Here is a 26,572-nt window from a genome sequence, read left to right on the forward strand (position 1 = left end):
CCTCAGCAGCGATATCTCACCCTTACATGGAAGAAGCGAACAAACAAAGAACTGAAAGTCAGATTGTTTCAAAACAATCGGCCACAAGCTCGGCTTCAAGAAGTGAGAACACAGACGGGTAAGATGCGACTCATTTGGTTACATAACACCACTACTTGTTTACCTGTATTTAGATTAATACATGTAACTTGCATTGTGTGTTTAAGTTACCGGTATAAGATTATTTAATTTGCTTCAGAATTTGATCGTCTCAGTTCATCTGATTATTTAATTAGCCTTTTAAGTTTTATCAGTGAAAATGTATGCATGTACATGTATGTTGAATAAGTTATAACACCCATCCTGTTTTAATGAGAGTCACATGAGACTGTCAGTTCAATTCCATCCAGTTCTCTAGACGGCTTTGCTCTCTGGCTTTATTTTGTAAGGTGGGGGGCCTCCGTGGCCGACGCGTTACTATCGGATTCACTTTCCGATGGTTCGAACTGATATGGTTCTACGTGTATAGCAGTAGCATGTACACACGCTCCAATTTCAGGACTATCGCAGTCAGATGTATTACTATCTGAGGAATCAGAAGAAATCGCCAATAAATCCAAATGAAGAGGCCAGTGCAACCACTCTCGCCTGCCGAGTCCGGCTTTGGTCTATAGCACCGGTTCCCGCAGTGACGTCACCCACTCGGGGCTGGCTGGCTCAGCAGGGCAGCTCGAATGCCAACTTTGCGGTCAATTTTAACTCTCAAAAATATAATTATTTAAATTCCCATTTATGCAGCATACAAGAGTCAAAGATGGAGATACTATCCACTCAGAAATGTAATTAAAAGTAAAAGATTCTTCGCATCTCCTTTAACCCTGTGAATCCGACAAGTTCACATCCCCTATTCTCAGCTGAATTGCTCACGAACTCCTCACAGTATGGTGGAGCGCGTATCGCGTGAAACAGCAGGACCGGACCTGCGTCCATCTGCACACGCGCTACTCTAGTTTGATTTACACATGAACTCATCATTGCATAGATACGATGTGTGATCATTTCACTTCATCGCCATGGTGGCGAGGTTACAAGATGCCACCAGCAAAGAGACAAGTCCTCTGGAGGGTTAAAGTCGTGGTTCTGGGGCTTTCAGTGGAAAGAAAATACCTGCATGTCCAGAATTATTTTTTAGGTATTTAAACACAAGCACATATTTGGTGTCTTTTGCAGTACGTGCAAAGAAGTATTTTTACATTGTGTTAGCATTTCCTCTACTGATAAAAATAAATTTTTTTCGCGGTCCAAATCCTGCGCTCTGATTGGCTGGCGAGCGGGTCCGTATCCTACGGCATGGACCCCAGTTACGGACCTCTGGCGACTCGCTCGTTCACAACACAGTAGCAATTTGTCAACATTTATCTTTTTTTTTTTTTTTATAAGATTTATTTCCAAGACTATCAAAAATCTTATAAATTTTTGCCAGCATTTCTCAGGAGAATAGCATTAATTTTACAGAATGGATAGCGATAACAGTGTTCACAGTGAAAGCAAGTTTTACTACCCTGAGGAAGAATAATAATAATAATTTAAAAAAAAACGTTTCAGGAGAAAGCTAAAACCTGTAATTTGCTAACGCCGAGCAAAAACATGGCTGAATCCTGAATGACTCCTATTTGTATAAATAGGGGACTACATAGGCGGCAAAATGTAGGTTTTTTTTTTCCTGCCATGGAAGTGCACTTGTATACCGAGGAGGAAGCAATTTGCATTACAGCCGTGAATGAGGATTCAAAATGGCGGCTCGGCTCGGTTTTCCCTTTCGGGCGCTCTCGTTTTCTGTTAGAATTTGGTAAAGAAAAAAATAAATGTATTATTTACCAGCTTAAGGTCGGTCCGTACGGTAAAATACCGTGACCTCGGCCTTGAATGCTGACCTCAGCCCAGAGGGCCTCGCTCAGTACTTTCAAGACCTCGGTCACGGTATTTCACGATACGGACCTCGCAGCTGGTAAATAACATATATACACATACCAATTGTGCACACTACAAACCGATCATTTACATTAGCTTCAAATGTCAGAAACATTAAATAACGTGGCTAAACATGTTACAGTACGTTATCCGAGATCACATCTTCACATCACCCTCTCGTTCTTCAGTAAGTGAAGGCAAAAGATATTATCCAGTCTGAGCTTTTGAACTGATTGTGCACCTACATTATTTTACTTAACACCAAACAATTAAATACCTTTAGCACAACCGCTAACTTTGCCAGTGGTGAACGAGTGGATAACAAAATAGCCAAAGGCCACAGCCATAGTCTGTGCAAGGAATCATGGGATACAGAAATAATGTGGATAATGAACATTTTAAGAGTTTCAATTATATTCCATCAAGTCAAAGAGATGGTCTGGATGAGCAAGTTTCAAGACTGACAATACCGCTGCACTACATACAACACACGACACTAGCCTAGTGATGAATGACAAAACATAATATTGCAAAACAGGTGACAGTTGATGTGATTTGAAACTTAAAAAAAGCAGCATTCCTCAGACCTCGCTCTTTCAATGGCCTCAGTTCTGTGCACGTTGCTTAGCTGGCCCAGACAAAAGCGGTCTCCTCCTGACGGGTCCACATAGCCATCCACGGTCACAATGGGGCAATTTGAGGGCACCTTAAAAGTCTCGCCAACTTGCACGTCCATCTCAAAGTAGGCAATGGAACACCAGTATTCAGGAGCTGGTGAAGAAGAAAAGAAAAAAAAAAAAAACCTCAAAAACAATTATATATTTACCAGACGAGGGCAACTGGACTTGGATAATCTGGAAGACATTTTGTTTCTCGTTACAGGGGTTTTAACATTACTTTAGGGATATTTCCATTTAATACCACTAAAATCTAATAACCTGGATAAACGCAACCTTTCGTACTCGGTAAGAACTGAACTCGAGGCACCTAGTATTCAATTATATAATTAGATTTGTTCTTTAAGCATCTTGACATGGCTCCGTTTTCTCTCTCAGTATGAGCACTTGCTGTTTTAAACAAAATTACGTTCAATCAATCATGAAAAACTAGGTGCATTTCAATCAGGGCTGTTGGGATGAATTTCCCATCTCTCTCTCTCACACACAGTGAGGGTGGAAGGGGGTGGCAGGGGACCCACCTTCAAATTAATTTGATTTTAACTGTTCTCATGGATGAAGTTGCCAAAAAGAGCGCAAAAAAAAAAAAAATATATTTATTTATATATATATATATTTTTTGTAAGTATAAAAGTTATGAACTAATCCAAAAATCTTGCATCCCTAACTTTTTTTTTCGTTAAAAATGTTTGGTACTACTCTGTTTTCTTTAAAAATCTACAAGTCTCTATTATTATTAACTAGCAGGTCACCTGTCGTTGCCCGGGTTTTGCAAAATTCTGGGTTGCCCCCAGACTTCCATCTCAAATTTGGTGAAGATCCGACAAGAAATGGTGACGTTAACCCAAGATAAACAAAAATACAAAACATCCACTGCCCAGGGGCCCACTGGGGCCCGTACATGAATTTTGTTTATATCTACAAAATTCCGGGTCATCCCTGGACCTACTTGCCAAATTTGGTGAAAATCCGTGGAGAAATGGCGACGTTAGCTCAAGACAACCAAACAAACTTACTTTGTGACTTGTTACATAGATGACTGATCGCATTTTACGTATTCGCGTACAGTTACGATTTCATACAAGACTCTCGCATCCCTTTTCCCCGTGGCTCGGAATGGAATTTAAAGACACTGAACAAGCAGCCCTTACCTGGGTGGTTTGAAATGGGTGGCTGAAATGCTATTTCATTGTGCACAGGCCCTGAGGGGAAAATAAGTAAATAAATAAATAAATAAATAAATAGCCCCAAAAGATCAGATAAACATGACCGAGATGATAATCTACTAGAGTAATATCAGAGATCTGATCTTATGATCTTACAGTAGTGTCCTGGATGGTGCATGGGTGGATGATGTTGTATATGGCCATTTTGCTGTGGAGGCACACTGGGAGTAAAACTGCTGCTTCTTGTCCAAGTGGAGGTCGCACCTAAAGAGCACAAGTGAAACAGATACAAGCTTTGAAGCAACATGTCCTCCAGCGTTTGTGTTTTCAGCTAAACGGTTTACCACATCAAACGGAAAGCTTAATAAAAAGAAAAGAAAAGAGCTTCTGCTTGTGCTCAACAGAGGGGAGAGAAAATACGGAGGCTAGTACAAGAAGCTGATGCAGGAGATGCTGAAAAGCTTTCCAGTTGGGAAGGAGCTTACTGTGGTGGTAAGTAGAGGAGTTGCCTGGGGGGAAACCATTCTGCTGCGTCCCCTGTCCTGTCCCTGAAGCAATCTGTAGCAGCCCCTCGCTGCTACGGCTCCCTGAGAGAATACTGGGCTGAGCTGAGGAAAGAGAGTGGGGTTTTATTTCTTCTACATGGTTCAGCGCACAGGCCCAAAAGTTCTCAAATTAGTCGCAATAATGGAAGTAGTTTAACAGAACACAGTGCAATCAGAAATAAGTAAATAAAAAAATAAAAACATACAAAATAAGACTAAGAACACCATCCATTTGAATGAGAAAGCTTTTCAGCATGACCTTTGTATTCATAACAGGCCAAAATGACAGTGTATGGGTGCTTCTCAATCAATCATTTAAAAGTAGACGGCCTTTTGATTTCATAAAATCGGTGAAATTTAGTTCCCTGTGATATGCGTTTATTTCCGTAATACCTCACAAAATATCAGGCCATTCTATGGCTGGGAAGTTATTTAATTTGAGTGGGTTAAAGCAAATGTGCATAAAATCACTCGCTTTGTGCAGTCAAGCAGACAGAAGTCGTCCGTGTGCGCACGCATGCGCAGGTTTACCTTGACTGTGCACTGACAGTTACATTATTTTGTCACTAAACGAACAGCTGATCACACCGAGGTGCTCGCTGAGCGCCGATATTTTTTAGTTTGGTCCTGCGTATATAACAATGTCTTTTCTTCTCGCTTTCCGTTACTGTAGTCGGTCTTTCACGTTTCATTCGCACGCTCGCGTCCTCCATTTTTCTCTCCTGTTTCAAATTTGTATCCCACAATGCCTTGCGCAAACCGGGAAAGCCCAGCACGTCATGAATGACGTAGTACCTTGTTTTGCGTCATGGTGAAGCAGGAAAAAAATAGAGAATTTAGGGCCACGTGGCCTTAAATTCATTAATTGTTCTATTTTTAAAAAACTAAAGTCAGAAGTCTGCGATTCGAATTCAGTAGCTTCCGTTCCACTAAACGAAACTAATTGGACGTCGGGGAAAATTCTTTTTATGACCTACACTTGAAAAATCTGAAAGGCAGTACAGCTTTAAACAAACATCTCAATCCTACATCCTTCATCTTGTGACTCGGAAATAGATCGAAGCCCTCATCAGAACTCGCCATCAAGGAAATATCAATTCTTTATAATGTGATGAGCCTTTTTTTTTTTTAAACAGTAAAATACATGCATTTCCAACACCCAAATCTTTGATACAACAACAAATGCCTCTCTTTTTCAAACAAAAGCCAACAAATGATACTCAGGAACAGAAAATCAACAACAAGAGCAATGGGTACAAATGCAAAACTTGATCAAGATTTCCGTAAAACTTGCCGATGAGAGACATTAGGTTGACAATAGATAACCTTAAAAGTCCTAGGCAATGGTCAGAGGTGAAACGTAGAATATCAACTTTATTGTCTAGAAGAACGACCCAAAAAGCGAATTCAATTTTCCTAGCATCTAATTTGCACCCTAAAATTGAATAAAACGGTTAAAAATATACTGTTTTGCCCAATTTCCAAAGGTTTGTTTACATCTCACTTATGTGCACTTTCACCGCCGGGGACCGTCGTCGTGCCATCATTTAAGCCAAACAGACTGGGAGCAGCTCTGCGTTTGCCTGCGAAGCGAGCACACGTATACGGACTGCGGTCGTGAGAGGTTGTGTAAAATGTCTGAAAGCGATAGTGATTTTGAAGTAGGAACTCTCCAAATTGAATATCGAGAGGTGAAACCATACATGTATGAACCTATGGCCGTTGCGAAGCAGTCGGTGAACGTGGCTCACTGGTTTGACCGTGCGGCCTCGGAATCGGACGGCGACTCGGCCGACTCTGATCGCGGTGACCCCGGACCTCAACGAGACTCGCGCCCAAACGATTTATCCTGATAGTTATGATAAATTCCTACTTTCGTCGTAATACTAAATAAGAGCCATTTTGAAGAATAAATTAAACCGCCCTCCCTAGTGCAGGGATGAGAATGGGACATTTAAAAAAAAAAAAAAACTCTGAAATGTCTGCCAACTTTCCTATATATGAGAATGTTTTCAAATTCAATGATGGGTTAAAACGTTTATAAACTTACTTTTATAACATTTAATAATCCCTAGTACTTATTAATCACTAATTCATAAGTAGTAATGATTAATAATCAATAATAATTATTACTATTACTACTAATTATTATTAGTGGTTGTTAATATTCTTATTATATTAAAAAGACTGTTGTAGACGATAAGTAATAAAACTAAAAAAACTGAGTTTTGAAATAAAGGTTTATATATTTATATTAAACTTGGTACAATAAACAAAAAGTTAATTATGTTAAAAAAAAATGACGCTAATCATTATTATTATGTCCTATAAGCCCCATTTTCCACCTGACTCTTGTGCGCATGCGCGAACCCCCCTGCGTTTCACTCCGGAGTGCTTGACCTCTAACACACGCGCGCGTGCCTTGTGTCCCTGAAAAGCCGGTTTCCCAGTGGGCGTGTCCCCAGCGCTGCGCTACCGGCTTTAAACATTTGTGCGATCCAGCGCTTTTTATCGCAAACGATTCTTATTATTTTGGGGGTATCTGTCATCCCCCAACCACTTGTCGTTAAACAGGCATCTTCCCATAATTATCAATGCTTTCTAGCGCCCACGTAAGCTACCCGCGCATCTCTCACTGTTCACAACCACCACACCACACCGCCTCCAGCAACCTCCTAACGTTAGTTCTTGATCTACGGAATGCATAGAAGACACACAGAACCAATGCTGCCCCCAAAAGGTGCGCTGGTCACTTAAAATTACAGTTAAAAAAAAAAATACCCCAAACCGGATGGAGACATTTCACTCGTTCGGTCCAATATTAAATTTAATACTTCCCTTTCGAAAATTCCAGTCATTCCAAACAATTTAAGACGTTTTTAGGCCTTGAAAACCGAAAGTTGTATTTAAGACTTTTTAAGGACCCGCGGGAACCCTGGCCTCATGCCGACCCCCCCCCAGAAATTCTCAATGGATTTACACGTTTCACAAAAATGACATTTTCAGCGGGAAAAACTCGGAATTCCGCGGAAAATTCTCATCCCTGCTAGTGGATATAGGGAACGATTACTTGACAGTGCGCCGGTAGGCTAGTCTGGTTAACACCAGACCATATCACAAGTGAAATATAGTCTGAAATCCGCCTATTGAATTTCTCGTAGGGGAGGTGTGGTTTACAATTGTCAACGGCCGTTTATTGGACGTTGCGAATGTCTATCATTTGGCGTATACGTAGCCCATGGCCAATCATGGCAGTTGTACCCGGTGACGTAGTTAGAGTGACGAAGAGGCGAAGAAGAGAAGGAAAGAGAAAGAGAAGGCAAAATAAAAATAGGAAAACAATGGCACCGAACGATTACTGCCGTTTGTGCAAGACAAAGCTTGATCGAAAGTTTGGTTCGTATCGCTCGCCGCCATGTTAAATGTGATCCGTAAACAGTCCCAAATAAACTACAAGCTTCCGTTTGTCGAGTAGTACGCGTCACCGTCTTTCCACCCCTCCCCACTCTCTGATTGGCTCCCTAACTCAGGCGAGCCTTTAGACCATAGTTTCCATGCTGTCTTTTCAGATCGGAACGATTGTGCAAAGCAGCATGGGATTTCCCAGGCTACCGGTAGGCCACATTAGCCTGCCATCCGCGGCATTATACTATTTATAGCCGACTCTAAGCGAGGAAATATCCCTTTGTCTCATTTCCACAATAATTGTCCAGGATCCCTCAGGATTCTTGACTTGTCAATTGCAAACAAAAGTAAAATTGTTTACCTCCAATCTTCTTTTTGCTTGAGTGTTGCTGCTCCGTTTCTTCTTTGACTGCTTGATTTTTTTTCACGCGCACAATCCACTCTCTGCCTCATCTCTTTCAGAAAAAAAAAACCCTCTGGCTTCACGCGCACAATCCACTCTCTCCACCTCGTCTCCTCTTTCGGAAAAAGCCAATCCTCTCGCTCCGCCTCTTCTCTTCCGTAAAAAGCCAATCCACTCTCTCGGAAAAAGGTAAAAACTCCTTCCTGAACCGGTCCCGTTGTTACAGTTCACTGCACAACAATAAGGCATGGGGTTTTTTTCTTTGGAAACTCCTGAACGCACGTCTGCGCTCAAACCGAACGGCAACATAAGTAAACGGAAGTGGACTCAACTCGAGCGGTTTGTTTGGCTTAAATGACATCACACACCGAGTGGTCATGAAAATAGCCAAACAGAAATTCGCCGTGATCCACGCTAACTTATTTTAATTATTACTTATTAACAATACTTCTTGGGACCAGAAGAAAATTACAGAGGGTTTAACAAAGTTTCAAATGTGCATAAAATTAAAACCGTTGCCTATGAGCTTTAAAATTGTACTTTCAGTACAATTTGACTGTAGTCTGTAATTACATCCAACACATGCTTCCCCGGCGGCGATTCTGCTCACCCGTACCCGCGATTAGCTAGCATCGCTCTGATCCATGGGGAAGCTGGGAAAGGCCCCACCCACAAATCAGACCCACTTTTACATGCCTGGCCACAGATAGCTATTTCACTACTGGAATTCAACCCTCAAACTCAGGAGCCAGTACACGCAGACCCATTATGCCCACTAACAGGTGATACAGCTGAGAAACTGACTGCCTTAGGCTACATCCACACGACAACGGCAACGAGATGTTATTTAAAAATATATCGCATCCAAATGGGCAACGATCAGTAAAATATCAGGTCCATATGGCAACGCAACGCTTGCTGAAAACGATGCAATACACATGCCACACCTCTAGGGGCGCTGTAAGACGGTCCCTTCGGAGACACCAGAACAACAGAAGTAAGGACGCATGCGCATAAACTATTATGCGCGAGACTTCATATTAGCCACAAAGTCAGGAAAATCTGTTCGTAAAATTACATTATAATGACCAAATACAATGAAAAGTATTTTTCCAGTCTCACCTGTGAAAGGTAATCCCATGTGATCTCGTTTGGACGGCAAACCTGTTGGTACAGTTAAACGCAGCTAATCTTTATTCTCCGCTTTGACCTATCCAATATGGCGATGAGGATGACGCATGATTCTACGCGGAAGGCGGCGTCTTTAATGGTCCGGAATAAATTGAATGCTACACGTTGATGGATTAATTTGCTCCTCTACGCCCTTTTTGAGGAATGTATTGTAGGACTAAAACCAACATCTGAAGAGGTGAGATCGCTCCTTTTTTTTCCCTATTTTTGCTGGCAGGATTGACTCTGCCCTAAGGGCAGAGTCTCTCTCTCTCTCTCTCTCACTTTGCACCATTACACAATAAATATCCACAGTGAAAATATTTTGTAAGCGCGTTTCATGAACCAAGTTATAGGATTTGTTGACAACTCGCATCGCATCGCAATGAGATCATCATTGGCACTACTGGTGTTAAGAATCAGACCATTTCATAAATGAATATTTTGCTGTAGAGCTGCAGTGTTTGTACAATTGCATGTTTTTGCTTCACCATTACTGTCACTATTCTGCTTCTTGCATTACTACTGTGAACTAACACTGAACATAATAATAATAATAATAATAATAATAATATCCAAGCTCGTGTTTCACTCTCACTAGTGCTCTGTAAGGCTTTATCCTGGTGATATTCGTTACATTTCTACCCGGCGTGAAGCACTCACAGTCATGTGGTTGTGACGTCATCGTAAACAAATCCGTTCTACTCATCCAGACGACTTCACAACGGCAACGTTGCCAGATCTTTCCACTTTGGAACCCGTTCTCAAAAAGACTGCGTTTTGGGCACCCAAAACGCCGGTGCCGTGTGGACGCCAGGCCTAAACGATAAGCAATTGTATCGGAGTCACCTGAATCCGTTGCCGTGTGGACAGGGCCTTAAAGTGACCGTTTACTCTCATTTGGCAAAGATGTTAAATGTTGACTGCTCTCAGTGCATAGGAGGAGTTAAAACAAAAAAAGGAATGCAAGAAAAGGAAGCACAATTAATTCAAGAAATGAGAAGCACCTAATATGAGGTGGGATCAAATAAGAAGGTCTTACTTGAGGACCCCACTGGGATACTGGAAAAGGCAGAGGTGGAGGCCGAGCTGCTGCCTTCAGCAGGAGGGAGTAGGGCAGGGCTGCTGAAGGCTGGCTCAGGCATGGGTCTTGTCGGAGGGTGCTGGATGGTCTGCATGTGGCCCTCAGAACTGGGTAAAGATGCTGGACAGTCATAATCGTACTCGTCTTTCACCATGAGGCCAGAAGAACCTGGAATGAGTAAAAACACGTCCTGTTAACACAACTTTTAATAACGAGGCCTGTCGGGTGTAAAATCCGTGAGCCTAACAAACTCAACACCGTATGAAACAAATGTACATGAAGAGGCTCACCAGGACCTGACAGTGTGAGTCCGGACAGGTCTGTGGAGGGAAACAAACACATGAGCTCAACACTCATAGCGAAGACAACAACAAACCAAGGCATGGTGAAGACGTGAAAAATCTGACTGACCCAAACCTGGTGAAACCACCCGCTCGTAGTGGTAAGGGTTCACGCAGACGCTGTCACACTTTAGGTCGAAGGCAAACTGGCAGTATTTAACGTGCTTCAGCTCATTCTTGTGGAGGTCGGGCCACCTCCATAGGCGGGCGTAGATCACGTGAGGGAAACCTTTACGTCCGGCCACCTTAAAGACAATAGAGAAGACACTTGAGCCTGTAAACCAAAACTGAGAAGCGACAGGGGAACGGCGTAAACATGGGTATAGAATTACAAGAAGCACGTGTTGATTGTTATATGTGCTGGGCTGAGAGACATCATAACTTCGGCATGGAAATTTTACAGAATGATAACTGGATATCACAATTTATAGTTTATTACATTATCTGAGGACGTCAACTAAGCAGCTGCATGGCAAGAGAAAAATTATACAGTTAGAGACATGACATGAACGGTCATCTTTACATGCTTAGCACAAAAACATACAATATACATTTTCTTTCTCTGGTATGTTTAACATGTAGGCTGGCATTAACTTGCACATTGTTTAACTTTCTATCACAACACCTCCGACAGCAGTGCAGTGTATTCACAGGGAATTGTATGGCAAATTTTCCACAAACTTTTTTTTTTGGCCGCATTTTTGGAAGAAACTTCCAGTGTCCGTGCTTTGTAACAATGAGAAGCTATAAGTATGTCTTCCATCAAGGGAAAGTCTTCATCACAGAGGGCTTTGTGGTTTCTTGATATCTCTCAAATTATTATTCTTACTCATACAAAAAAAAAAAAAAGCCTGGTAAAGGAAGGACTTAACACAATAACAGATTAAATATGACAACTTGCTACGAGGATGTTCCAAAATATTAAATGCAACTATAAAGAGATCAGATGCATGAGGTGTTATTCAATAAAAATCTAATTTTTATTGAGCTATAATAAATCTCAAACATTTTTATGGTTGCCAAACTGCTGCAGAATAACAAAACACTTCACGTCAGCTTATATATCTTACTCTCGAAACAGCACAACAATATACTGTACAAGTACTCCTGATCATACGCCTCGTCAGGCTTGTAGTACCCGAGTCCGACTCGTGACTTGACTTGAGCACTGATGACTCGGACTCGCAAACTGGAGACGAGGACTCGGATTTTTTCCTTTATTTTTTGTAACATGCTATAATAAATTTGGTGTAAGATATTTATATCTACAATAACTTTTCTACTAATTTCGTGCAAGAGAAACAATCTAACGGCGCTAAAATGCCTGGAGAGAACACCCCTAGGATTGCCCGCTTTGCTTATACAGACTTCTCGTGCGGTGGGGGGGGAATGCACTGCTGTGTGTTCCATATGTAGAAAAACTATCAAGGAGACGACAGGGAACAACCTCGAACTTCAATCGTTATTTGGCAAGACTCCACCCAGAGAAGGAAGTGACACGCCATGTTCATTGCTCTGTTGATAGTGGGCGGGGCTTGCTGAGTGATGAACAAGCTTTTTATCTGTAGCCTATTAACTAAAATGGTGCAGTCGAGCAGGAACGTTAGTCCGACACAGTAGCAGAGACGCTTTCACATAAAGGCAGTAACAGCCACCGTCAAATGGTGCGGATGGAGTCTTGTTCTCGGACTCGAATCAATTTTCTTTAATGACTCGGACTTGACCACTGGGGGCTCGGACTCTAGGTTTAAGCGACTCGACTACAACACTGCTCCTTGTCTGGTCAGGTGACGATAATTCAGTGAAGGGATCGTCTCGTTTAGGAATCGATTTAATGATCCCATACTGAGACAAACCCAGAAAACACTCATCACCTTGCTTTGTGTTCGTCATCATGCAGCGCGGCTCACCTGTAACCGGCCGTCCAGAGTGCGCTGGATGGTCACACACTTGCTGGGATGAGCCCCGTTGGTGGTGATGGCTGTGATGAGCGAGTCAAGTTCATCCTTCTTCTCCTTCAGCTTTTTCACCAGACTCTCGATGGCTCGTTTGGCAAAAGTCTCGCTCTCGCCACCCTGCCTGTGGCACATCAGGCTGTGCACGATGCTCAGGCAGGCGTCATTACTGGTCGGCGTGTTTGTGATTGACATCTTTAACTGACCTACCTCGTCTCTGAGGCCCTTTAAAAACGGTCTTGCCAGATGTTCAGAGACAGAAAAGCATTAACAGGCTGCGTTCTAGTGCATCCATTCAATTCTCGACCTGAAAAAAAAAAAAAAGAGCATTATTTAATCAGATAACTTGAGAATTATCAATAAAAACACCACTAGACATGCATAAGATGTCTAGATTAGACTACTTTGCACACCATGAAAAATATAATTAAATGTCAGATGGAGGAGGAAGAGGAAAAAAAAAAAAACCACCCTGAACAACTTGCATATCAATATTTATAATCGATATATTTCTATTTATTTAACGATCAAACTCTGAATTAAATTTTTATTTCATATGTCTTTCTTCAACAGATGCTCATCTATTTCCAATTTGGATAAAACATTCCTACTTTACTCAATTTAATTCAGATACCTAATGCGACCTACCTCCTGCACCACATTTGCTGAATGCAAAATTTGGGGGGGGGCATGAACTTGAAGTTGAGCAATTCCAGCGTTATGGACGTGACACTTGAACTCAAAATGGCAACAAATGACCCAGTGCATGTTTTATTGTCCCCCAGTATTTAAACAGGTGTTGCATATTTTAAGGCTGTACCATACTGGAGAAGTGATAGAACAAGAACAATTCCCATAGTACATCTAGGGCATGCCAGAAAATGCCAATAAAAGATGCGTTATGGATGTGACAGAAAAAGTATCACTTTTCTTGGGTGGCTGTACATTTTTATCAAACTCTGTGAAATTGTAAACCTAATGTCGAAATGGAGATATCCATTTGATAGAGGGGTCCAAGGTGAATATTAAAAAAATCTTCGTTTAAAATATTTTGTATTTCATGCAGAGTTTCGGAAGGAAAAGTCAGCGTTATGGATGTGACGAAATTCCGTTATGGATGTGACGCGTCTGAAATAGACATGGCGTATGTTTAGAAAATCAGCAATTTAACCACCATAACCATTTGAAAAACTCTCTAAATATCAGCTAAAACTATCAAAGTTCTTAAATAATATTTAGGATGGCTATTGTTTTGCTGTCTTGTGGATTTTAGCATACATTTCTGTGGCTTGTGGCAATAATATAAAATTGTACATGATCAAAGTTGATTTTAGCTTGGGTTTTACATTATAAGAAAGAAAGACTGACATAATAAGGCGAAGGGAACAATTCTTGTGACAAATTGGTTCAACTTATTCACATCTGTAAAATACAGGCCTAGGTGATATCTCTGGGAGTGGTTTTGATGTATTACATGTTGCTTTATTTTTGCATGGTGAGGTTGACATTTACATGGAATTGCCCAGTTCCCCCTTGGAAAGTTATCCTCTCCCTAGAGTTCAATACATGACATCATGGCCACTCAGAGCATTAAGAGTAAATAAATTATTACTCCACTAATGTAAATGCATTTATAGTGGTACTTATGCTGCAATCCATTGTACTCAGACGCTGGGAGGGGGGGAAAAAAAACCTCAGAAAAAGCAAAGATGAACAAGACAGTTGATCCATTATACCTAATACCTTTTCGTTATTGGCACAGAAATGATTCAAGCAGATCATCTTAAGATGTTTATCAAATTCAGAAACTAGACATACAAATATGAACTTGCTCTATTCAGCCATTTTTTTTCCCTGAACTGAAATACTGGAAAACCTTTAGATCGCAATCCAAGTACAATGGATTGCAGCACTGCATAAGATCGATCGACATACACTGTAGAGTTTGCTGATTTGGGAAAGTAAATACTCCTGATCACTAACGTCACCTGGATAGCTTGTTATTAACAAAAGACACAAAAATTCAGCCTTTCCACTTCTGAATTGGGTCAAATGCAGCATGCCCTTTTGCTTCATCTCTACCTCAAAAGCACAACAGAGATAGTGATGCAGCAGCACTTTAGTCCTTTAGGCGGTGTTTACATTAGACCGTATCCGTATCGTTTTCGTTGCGGATGCACTGTCCGTGCACATTAAAACGCCGGAAAACGACTCCACAGGCGGAACAGTTTGAATCCGCCAGGGCCCACGTATTCAACCCAGTACGCATCTGATCCGGTAATGTGTAAACATTGAGGAACGAGGATACGCAGTGCTGAGCTCTAGCTGACATCGTCATTGGACAACGTCACTGTGACATCCACCTTCCTGATTCGCTGGCGTTGGTCATGTGAATGAGCAATACAGGAAGTGTGTTGAGGAAGTCATTAAGTGAATGACCAATACAAGAAGTGTGTTGGTTACCGTAGCACTAAATAGTCTTGTTGTAATCGCAAAAAACGGCCGTTCTGCGAGGTGAAGAGTGTACCGAACACTGTTAGATCCTTCTAGCATAAACACGAAGGCCATACACGGTGTAAAAAAGGCGCCATTGTAGTACCAGTACCGCCGATAACAGACTGGCATACTTCATTTTTTACAACGACATCCTTCCACTTGCAAGTGGTGAGTGACTTGCGCATGCCCGATATGCACTGGGATCATGTGACGTGCCGTCTAATTAGTCATGTGATTAGCGTATCCGTGTATTGGCGTTGCTGTGTGCACGGGGAACGGTTTTGTTGCGGGCACAGAAAGTGTGTGTGTGTGTGTACGCGAATCGTTTTAAAAACGTTAATCTGATGATCCGCTGATTCGAAATAACGTAAACAGGGCCTTAGTCTGTCCATCTGTCTCACCTCATCATCTGCACACCCTGCTCAAACAGATTCTCATCAACATAACAATGCTGCAAAATAGTACACAAAACCCGGGGGGGGGGGACCATGGCCTAAAGGTTAGAGGAGGTCACTGGTTCAATTCCTTGGACCAGCAGGAATGGCTGAAGTGTCCCTGAGCAAAACCCCTAACCCCCAGCTGCTCCTGCGTATGCTGTATGTCACTCTGGATAGGAGAATCTGCTGAATGCCATTAATGTAAGGACAAAAAGCAGGGAACTTGCACTTTACCGTACCGCTGGAACTATGTCAAGGAACTAACCCTAACCTAACCGAACCCACGCATGAATACAAAGAGAAGTGGTTCATATACTGCATGACATTTCTGAATACGTGGTACAGTAAACTGTAAAGCAGCGCAAAAAGCTCGAGTTTATTTTTAGGACCTGATTGCAATTCACATTACAAATAGTTCAATCATCAAAATCTGTAATGCATTTCGGGGTGGAGTCCTGATTTAATCCCGTGATATTTTTGGATTCGGTTATCATACCGTGAAATGTTCAAACTGCAACATCCCTACTCAACAGGAATGTATAACTCGTGCAGATTAGTTTAACCACGTCATAAAACGAATATCCATGGAGCTCTACTAGTTTCATTACTCTCATAACTTTAAACTCATAATAAATAAAACAAATGTTAGCGAGAATGCTAGTCTAGGTGAGGAGGACAGTCAGGACATCCTTAAAGGAGAACTGAAGGCAAATTTATCATCAAAATTCTCTCTCATTTTATTAAATATAGGAATGCATTTCTGATCGCTATTTTGTCACTGCTGTAGCAAGTTATGAGTGTTTGAAATCTGCTATGTAATATATCAGTCCATATGTCAAAGCAATGGCCGTAAACGAGGTTCGCTGAGACCTGTGCGAGACATCATAGGACGGAAGTAAAACGTACAGCGGAAATCAGTGACTGACATCTGCCAACGTTCCCCGTGTCCGAAATCACTCACTCGTTCACAACTCCCTAAAGGAATTACTATATAAAGGACTATACAGTGAGCTGATCGGTAAAATGAAAAAACACTTTTGGACACTAGTCCATCGCGCTGGTATTTAAGTCATTATTCAGGGATGAGAGTGGCTTGTGATGAAAAAATCTGAACTCATGGATTTTAGAGATTTTTTACCCCAAAAACCATTTATCATCAAAATTTTACAAATGTTGTTGAAATATGTTGAAATACCATACCCTGTTTGCTTACAAAATTGACACTTATACAAAAGTAGAACTCTCAAGTACATACATTACTTAAACTTTCATTTGATAAAGATCAACTACACCTATGTAAAGGAAACATTGACGTAGGCCTTTTGTGATAAATTTTGCATATACATTCCAGGTGAGCACCAACATGATACTTCAAATTTGCTGCTCTAAATCCAAACTAAGGTAACACATTCACTACTATATTAAATAATGGTTTATATGATTTATGAATATATTTTTCCTTTGGTTCTATAAAGTGTTTATTTACAATATATACAACTATTTACAGTTTCATGGTGCAGAAAATTTATTTCTTCTTTATTTTGAGCTTTTTAGCAAGAGCTAAAAGCTTGTTGGTCCTCTCCCTCTTTTTAGCCAACTCTTCTTGATTTTTCACATGCTCCAGCCTTGCCTTCTTTTGCTCCCTTTTGAGTTTAAACAGGGATGCAAACGGCGCGCCTTTTAGCGGATGCCGCCTTTTTCACGGCTGAATCGTGCAAAGATCCGATTTTTTTTTTTAGGGGGGGCGTTGGAGTGTCTGAATAATTTCATCAGAGTAAATTCTGTATGCTCAAAGGAAAGCAATCGGCTCTGCACGATTCAGCCGTGAAAAAGTCGGCATCTGCGCCTTTAGTTTGTGTGGAGAGATATGATCTGCAATAACGCATTGTTGGCTACAGACCGAAACATACTTTCAGAATGCACTGGCCAAGGCAGGACTAAACTTGATGTGCCTTCTAATAATAATTTAAAAAAAAACAGAATAGTAATTTGTAAGCTAAAAAGCCTGTGTCTACACTTTTTTTCTTTCGTCGAGTGGCAGCTGTGTTCAACTGGGGCGCGACATGACTGAATGGGTGTTTCTGATTTGTCAGCTGTCTTTAACTGGGGCAGGAGGGCGGGACATGACTGAATGGGTGTTTGATTCGTCAGCTGTCGTCCTTACACTGCATGGCACGCCCCAAGCGTTTACAACACAGAATTCCAAGTCCTCCGCTCCAAAATCAACCACCGGTCAAATGGTCATCGGTTAACATCCCTATACCCTACCCCCCTAAAATTCTCTCAACGGATTTGCAACAATATAAAAAAGGTCCATTTTGACTGAAAAAAAGCGGAATTCCGCCAAAAAGCGGAAAACTCTCATCCCTGATTACTGTTGCACAATTAAAACGTGCCAGATCAGTCAGCTGGTGGGTTTCAAAATAATAAATACATGCGTGTATTTTTGTGATGAGTCCGTATTATACGGGGCATATTTCCCACATTAATAAATAAAGTTTACTGCATCTTTCAGTTTTTTTTTTTTAAATCAAGGCTGAATACTTTCTTCTTTGCCGCTGCCTTTTATTAAATCAAATTTGAGACTTTTAATTTCTTTCAGCATGACCACAATGCATGATGGGATATATTGCTTTGATTAGTGACCATCGGTTGTACACTACTTTTCCTGATGCATTGTGGGATACTTTGAGTGCACTATATAGGGTGCAAATAATCCTCACTAAGGTTTCGGACAGCACTACAAAATGGTGTCCCCACTATATAGTGCCCTATATAGTGAGTGGGGAGCAACGTCAGACACAGGGGCTGTCAAATGACGCGCGCGCCCTCTTTCGAATGCTGATGTAATCAAGCTGAAAGTTTTGTTTATTTGATAGTAATCAGGAGAGTTTGAAAAAAAGTATGCAGTAATCGCCATTTAAACTCGTTTGTGCAATACTTCGTTTGGAAAACAGTTTTCAAAATGGCGGCACTGACACCTAGCTGACACTTCGTGTTTCGAAGTCTCGCATAAGCCTCGTGAAGATCGCGCAGATAAGCGACGCCTGCCGTGGACCAAACGAACTAAATTCAACATGGCTAAAAACCGAACAGGCCGATAAGTATAATATTTAACTGCAATTAGTTGCCAATACGAGTCACGATATAAGGCTACTAAAACCAAAAACGTAATTGAATAACGCGTTCATTAAGAAATAAAGCAAGTTTAAAAATGACTTCAGTTCTCCTTTAAAGTAAACTAAGTGCGAGCCTCTGTATTGTCATAGCATTCGCCCCTTTACCAAATCCCAGCATGCACTGCGTGCTGTGAACTTCCGGTGGCTCGGCTCACATTGCTGATAAAGGTGCAAAAACAAATATTGGGCTATGAAGTCATTTTCGATGTTCAAATATCAAACGCAAGTAAAACTTGTGTTTATAATACATAGGGCCAAATTACTCAATTCTGATTGGTCAATCAAGGAGGGCTTTTTCCCTTAACACGGGGCCGTATTTCTGAAATGCTACTGGCTAGTTCATTGCTTGGTTACGGTTACAAAAATTAGCAAATTGTGTTAACAAAATGGCTGACTCTGCAATGCCACGTTTCGCTATATTTGACGAAGAAATCATAAACCAATTGAAAGCTGCAAGCGAAAATTAAAATACCAAAAAAAGTACGCATTTTTGGCTTTCCGTGTTTAAGAAATGAGCCGCAGAAAGCAAATAAACGACTCTCGTGGCATATGAATGCTGTGAGTTAGACAAGGCCCTATTGCAGTTTTTTTTGTGTCATGATGAAAGCCGCTTTAGAAACTGATTCAAACGTGCAAGATAGTCTTGCGCCCTGATTGGTTCAGAAAACGTGAATGACAAATGTCGTGAACTTGAATGGCTTCCGAAGTATGAATTTGGCCCTATATATTATAAACAAGTAAATCGTATGGGGCAGAGTAAAATTAAGGATCAATTTCACTCGTGATTTCAAAGTTCGAGTCGCTTCGAAATCACTCAAAATTAATCCTTAATTTTACTCGGCCCCATACGATTACCTATACTAAATACCACATACCGATTAGTTTTTAATCATCATCTGGATGTCGATAACTGTGGACAAAAGTCGTCATCAGATCTGATATGCTGAGTAATTGGGAATCTACTCGGTTTTTTTTCCCCAGTGGAAGTTTGAGTAATTATTCATGCACAATTTACATACTGAAAGTCTTTTCTACTTTTGCAACAGCCAAAAGATCATTAAGGTGTCGATAATTGTAGCTGCTGCTCCATCACCCCTGTCACCCCACTGATATCAGATGTTTATCAGTCTGCAGGTACGACATAGAAGCGTTTAAAGAAATTTTATCACTGATATTGATTGAACAGACAGTGGTGAAAGCTGTGCAGTCAGTCAGAGCCAAAGACAATGCGATAATATAAGAATGACCGATTAAACGTTTCTGTGGTGACGAAAAACACAATGGAACCAATAAATAGACAAAGACACTTTAATAACATCATACATCCGATATTTGAACATCGAAAATGATTTTATAGCCTAATATTTGTTTTTGCCCTGCGATGACCTGGCGACTTGTCCAGGGTGTACCCCGCCTTTCGCCCGTAGTCAGCTGGGATAGGCTCCAGCTCGCCTGTGACCCTGTAAAAGGATAAAGCGGCTAGAGATAATGAGATGAGATATTTGTTTTTGTACCATTATCAGCAATGTGAGCCGAGCCACCGGAAGTTCCAGCGCGCAGTGCATGCTGGGATTTGGTAAAGGGGCAAATACTATTTAGCTACTAAATACTTCTGAGAAATGAGACAGTGATTTTTATTAAGGGTTGTTTTACAATCAGGGTACAAAGTTTGTGTCACAGGGGTCCAAAATTCAAATTGATTCAAACTGGTTCTTGTACCAGTTTTTAAGTGAAGGACAAGTTAAAGAACAGATTTCAGGTAATTTTTTGACGTGTGTGTATGGTAGTTTTGTGTAATCTGCTATAAGATAAAGATTAAGTGTAGCTTTAAGCAGGGCTGGGAGAAACAAATGAAGTGATTCTCAGAGAGGACTTTTTTTTTTTTTGACAATTCAGAATCCGCTACTTCCATAGTGCTTTTAAATATAAGGCTGTAAGCTTTGTGTTAGTTGTCTCTAATATTTGTCCCAATATCTTGACTACATTTTAGGATGAAAATAATCATTTTAGATATGTTATTTTATACTGAAAAATTAGCTGTCTCGGAGAGGACATTTTTTTGGACACAATTACATACTAATTTGATCAAAATAGTCTGAAAACTTACTGGCATTCAACATTAAAACTTAACTATGTTTCCAATGATATGGAACCAAATATTTGTTTTATGGTATAAAGAATGATGTAAGTGCATCCCTTTTGGAGCTACCTGTGGTCAAAAAAGCACTTTTTCTAAATGACACGAGTAATTTTGCTAAATATGACATATACTGCCATACATTCACCAAAAATAACGTTATTACCACATTTTTTTTTTTTGCATGGTAAATAGAGCCATCACAGGGCTACAATAAACAACCAAGTTTATTTAGTCAAGCCTTTTGATATTGAAAATAAGTGTTAAATGTGATTTTTAGCTTGCGGACCCTGATTGTAAAACAACCCATAAATAAGTTATAGCACAGTTTCAGTGCTGGGTATCTGAGGTAACTTCAGTTATCACACACTCGATGCTAGCTAGCCGCCCACAAAGCTAACACAACTACTGCAGCTAGCTAGCTAACTAACTAGCAAACAAAGTGTTAGCTAACGCCAACTAGCTACGGCTTACATAAACTTTCAGAAGCCTGCATTATGTTGCTGTTCGGTTTTATATATTAAAAAAATTATTACTCAACTCCCCTAAAAAAAAAAAATGTTCATCAGCGTTAAAGACGGTAACGTTACCTTGATAATTCGCTGCTGAGGGAGGACCGAGTTAGCTACCTAAGCTAAGCTAAGCTGGATACATCCACTCAGTCCAGTTTAAGCTAAACCTAGAGATGACGTACAGTCAGTAAAACGGGGGTAAGAAAAAAAAAACACGCCCTATATTTGCGATATCCGAAATATGGAGAAAATAAAAAGCTACATCAGGCATAAGCGAAAAGAAGTGGTACTTCTGAACAAAAATAAACACGCGAGCCTTTGAATTGGTGCACCATCTTACTTACGCCCAGCAGCTGCTTTGATTTTCCGTAGTAATATGGCGAATTGCGCATGCGCAGAAAAGTCTGGTGGGGGAAGAGATATACAATAAACAATACGATGCTGAGCGAGGAGTCATAAAGCCGCAGGCCGCTAGAGGGCGCTCGTGTAACAGCGCATAAGAAAGAGAAACCTCACCTCATCTCATTATCTGTAGCCGCTTTATCCTTCTGCAGGGTCGCGGGCGAGCTGGAGCCTATCCCAGCTGACTACGGGCGAAAGGCGGGGTACACCCTGGACAAGTCGCCAGGTCATCACAGGGCCGACACATAGACACAGACAACCATTCACACTCACATTCACACCTACGCTCAATTTAGAGTCACCAGTTAACCTAACCTGCATGTCTTTGGACTGTGGGGGAAACCGGAGCACCCGGAGGAAACCCACGCGGACACGGGGAGAACATGCAAACTCCACACAGAAAGGCCCTCGCCGGCCACGGGGCTCGAACCCGGACCTTCTTGCTGTGAGGCGACAGCGCTAACCACTACACCACCGTGCCGCCGGGTCTGTGATTTTTTTATTTTTTATTTTTTTTAAATCACATCATCATCATCATAATATATGGTGGTGTAGTGGATAGCACTGTCGCCTCACAGCAAGCAAGAAGGTTCTGGGTTCGAGCCCAGTGGCCAACGAGGGTCTTTCTGCGTGGAGTTTGCATGTTCTCATGTCTGTGTGGGTTTGCTCCGGTTTCCCACACAGTCTAAAGACATGCAGGTTAGGTTAATTGGTGGCTCTAAATTGACCGTAGCATACATGTCAACCTTTGGTCAATCAAACCTGTATAACCAACCTCCAAAATCCTTATTTCCCTTATAAAATCCTTATAAGATGCAAATTAAAATAATTTACCTAAAATCTGAATGATAATTAACAATGATATATCCCATCTCATCTCTCATCTCATTATCTCTAGCCACTTTATCCTTCTACAGGGTCACAGGCAAGCTGGAGCCTATCCCAGCTGACTACAGGCGAAAGGCAGGGTACACCCTGGACAAGTCGCCAGGTCATCACAGGGCTGACACATAGACACAGACAACCATTCACACTCACATTCACACCTACGCTCAATTTAGAGTCACCAGTTAACCTAACCTGCATGTCTTTGGACTGTGGGGGAAACCAGAGCACCCGGAGGAAACCCACGCGGACACGGGGAGAACATGCAAACTCCACACAGAAAGGCCCTCGCCGGCCACGGGGCTTGAACCCGGACCTTCTTGCTGTGAGGCGACAGCGCTAACCACTACACCACCGTGCCGCCAGGTCTGTGATTTTTTTAATTTATTTATTTATTTTTTAAATCACATCATCATCATCATAATATATGGTGGTGTAGTGGATAGCACTGTCGCCTCACAAGAAGGTTCTGGGTTCGAGCCCAGTGGCCGATGAGGGCCTTTCTGCGTGGAGTTTGCATGTTCTCATGTCTGTGTGGGTTTGCTCCGGTTTCCCACACAGTCTAAAGACATGCAGGTTAGGTTAATTGGTGGCTCTAAATTGACCGTAGCATACATGTCAACCTTTGGTCAATCAAACCTGTATAACCAACCTCCAAAATCCGTATTTCCCTTATAAAATCCTTATAAGATGCAAAATAAAATAATTTACCTAAAATCTGAATGATAATTAACAATGATATATCCCAGTTACTTTTTATTCAATATTAATAAAAATAAACCTTCAGAATGAATACAAAGCTCCAATGTTTGACAAAAACACAAAGTGTCACTCTAATGTTCTGAATTGTACTCCATGACAGCTTTTTTAGCACTCTGCACCAATACCTCACTAGGCTGCATGTCACAGCAAGTGTCTAGCTGTGTTGATCTGACACTGCAGTAGGCCAGGTCAGTGTGTCTGCATTCAGGTTCTTTCTGCTCTCTGTGTGTATCTTCCTGACTTGAGAGAAAACTCTCTCACAGTCAGTCAGCATTACTGTGGGGTAAACAGAGCACTGCCTAACTTGAACTAAAACGCCCACTACCTTGTGTTTTCTGTCTGTTCCAGTTGTTGGCATATCAGTTTTTGAGCGCGCAAATACTGTCATCAGTGGCTGATTTTGCCTTTGGCTTGCATTCCGCTGATGTAGTTTTGATTTGAAATGTTCTTTCACATCATACACTCCCGATGCTGCAACTTTGATGTCACGCACACACAGTGTGCAGTGTGCGTATTCTTCGTTTTTGAAGGCTGCCAGTTGGATTATGCCATTGAAAAGGTCCTTCCATTCAGGGAGAAACCTACCGCTGTATTGTGTTTTGAATTTCTTTGCTGGAGCGCCCATTCAGAATCTTTTCAGTCGCTACTGAAAGTCGCTCAGGTGGAAATACGCTTTTCAAACAAAATGTTACTTCACGGTTGGCGGGATTCTCGCAATGCAGTGTGCGCATGATCAGAAGTGGAACGAAGTCTTGCTACCACAAGATAACGCGTGATTTCATAAGACTCTTTACTGGCTGTCTGTGCTTTCTGTGGTGTACAGTATGTTTGTAAATGTTATGCGCTCTTTTATCATCGTGGGAATTGATTATAGCTCTAAATAAATATTGAAGGTTTTTTTAAAGAATCCGTATAACTTTATTTGTACGCCTGTATACTACGTACGTTTATTGAATCAAATCCGTATAAAATACAGACATTCCATATAGGTTGACATGTATGCCGTAGGTGTGAATGGTTGTGCGTCTCTGTGTGTCAGCCCTATGATAACCTAGAAGAAGAAGAAACCTTTATTTGTCACATACACATTTCAAGCACAGTGAAATTCATCCTCTGCATTTAACCCATCTGAAGCAGTGAACACACGCACACACACCCAGAGCAGTGGGCAGCCACACTAGAGCGCCCGGGGAGCAGTCAGGGGTCGGGTACCTTGCTCAAGGGCACTTCAGCACAAGGCCCAAGGCCGCCCTACGTTATAACCTAACTTTATAACGTCTTTGGACTGTGGGGGAAACCGGAGCACCCAGAGGAAACCCACGTAGACATGGGGAGAACATGCAAACTCCACACAGAAAGGCCCTCACTGGCCGCTGGGTTTGAACCCAGAACCTTTTTGCTGTGAGGCAACAGCGCTAACCACTACACCACCATGCCACCCCTACCACCTAGTGACTTGTCCAGGGTGTACCCCACCTCTCACCCATAGTCAGCTGGGATAGGCAGCTATCCTAGGCACAGGACAAGTGGCTACAGATAATGGATGGATGGAAGACGACAGAGAATATGAAAGTGGGAAGATATCAAGATTTGGCTTTTCATATAAAGAGAATGCACAATGTTGAGACAGAGGAAATACCTGTTGTAGTGGGAGCACTAGGAACTGTATCAAAGAACCTCTGACAGTCAGTTGAAGCATCAGAAATTAGTGACATCGTCGCAAGTATCCAGATGATGGCATTGTCAGAAACAGCAGGGATAATACACAGGGCGATGGATTTCTAAGCCAAGAGCCTTGGCTGAAATTCATATAAACACTATCCAGATTTAAACTGGTGATCCCAAGACCGAAATAATAATAATAATAATAATAATAATAATAATAATAGTAAATAAAATATTTTTGTTATTCGGTTGTTATAGTTCTGATGTTATTGTTCTTATAGTTAGTTCTCATGATGAACTTGCATACTGCTATGTGTATTCCGTACAAATATATTTATTGTTATTTTTCCCTGCACTGTATTGTCCTTCACTGTTGTGCACTTCGTGTCTTACAGTATGTGTCTTATGTGCCTTACATGCCTTACATGTCTTTGCTCTTTTTGCTCAGTCCAGGAACTTGCAAGAATTATACACTGTATGTGACAAATAAAAAACCTCAGATGAAACTTATTCTTCTTATTCTCCTTTGTCCAGCACTATTGCCAGGTCAGAGTCCATGTGGACACTACTGATCCACATGTCATATTAATTGGAGCATAGTTTTATGCCGGATGCCCTTCCTGCTGCAACCCTCCCATTTCTGGGTTTGGGAAACAACCATTCACATCTGTGGGCAATTTAGAGTAGCCAGTTAACCTAACTGCATGTCTTTGGACTGTGGGGGAAACCGGAGCACCTGGAGGAAACCCACACAAACACGAGGAGAACATACAAACTCCACACAGAAAGGCCACTGGGCTCAAATCCAGAACCTTCTTGCTGTGAGACGACAGTGCTGACCACAACACCACTGTGCCACCCTGAACCTGAGATGGAACCTGAGCTTGAATTTGAACTTATTATCATAACTGACTGGTCACTTAAAATAAAATAGATTTATTAAAAAATGAAACAGGGGCAGCACAGTGGTGTAGTGGTTAGCGCTGTCACCTCACAGCAAGAAGGTCCAGGTTCGAGCCTTGTGGCCGGCGAGGGCCTTTCTGTGCGGAGTTTGCATGTTCTGCCTGTGTCCGCGTGGGTTTCCTCCAGGTGCTCCGGTTTCCCCGACAGTCCAAAGACATGCAGGTTAGGTTAACTCATTACCTCTCTCTAGCCGCTTAATCCTGTTCTACAGGGTCGCAGGCAAGCTGGAGCCTATCCCAGCTGACTATGGGCGAGAGGCGGGGTACACCCTGGACAAGTCGCCAGGTCATCACAGGGCCGACACATAGACACAGACAACCATTCACACTCACATTCACACCTAATTTAGAGCCACCAATTAGCCCAACCTGCATGTCTTTGGACTGTCGGGGAAACCGGAGCACCAGGAGGAAACCCACGCGGACACGGGGAGAACAT

General features: G+C 41.7%; 1 protein-coding gene across 2 annotated transcripts in view; it reads right to left on the reverse strand.

Moving 5' to 3' along the window:
* Nucleotides 1-21,863, reverse strand: part of smad4a (SMAD family member 4a) — a 29,294-nt gene extending 7,431 nt beyond the window's left edge. Inside the window, exons 1-9 of one of the 2 annotated variants that reach the window (XM_060908936.1) lie at nt 21,802-21,863; nt 12,652-13,003; nt 10,812-10,986; nt 10,691-10,720; nt 10,359-10,568; nt 4,279-4,401; nt 3,950-4,057; nt 3,779-3,829; nt 2,538-2,721 (exon numbers count right to left, since the gene is read on the reverse strand). In XM_060908936.1, the coding sequence (XP_060764919.1) occupies nt 2,538-2,721; nt 3,779-3,829; nt 3,950-4,057; nt 4,279-4,401; nt 10,359-10,568; nt 10,691-10,720; nt 10,812-10,986; nt 12,652-12,891 (1,121 nt within the window). In that variant the 5' untranslated portion in view covers nt 12,892-13,003; nt 21,802-21,863. Of the gene's footprint in view, nt 1-2,537; nt 2,722-3,778; nt 3,830-3,949; nt 4,058-4,278; nt 4,402-10,358; nt 10,569-10,690; nt 10,721-10,811; nt 10,987-12,651; nt 13,004-21,535 lie in introns of both variants that reach the window. The other variant, XM_060908935.1, reaches the window with a different exon arrangement.
* Nucleotides 21,864-26,572: the final 4,709 nt, after the last annotated feature.

This window comes from Neoarius graeffei, chromosome 25 (genome assembly GCF_027579695.1).
Source record: "Neoarius graeffei isolate fNeoGra1 chromosome 25, fNeoGra1.pri, whole genome shotgun sequence".
Classification (NCBI taxonomy): Eukaryota; Metazoa; Chordata; class Actinopteri; order Siluriformes; family Ariidae; genus Neoarius; species Neoarius graeffei.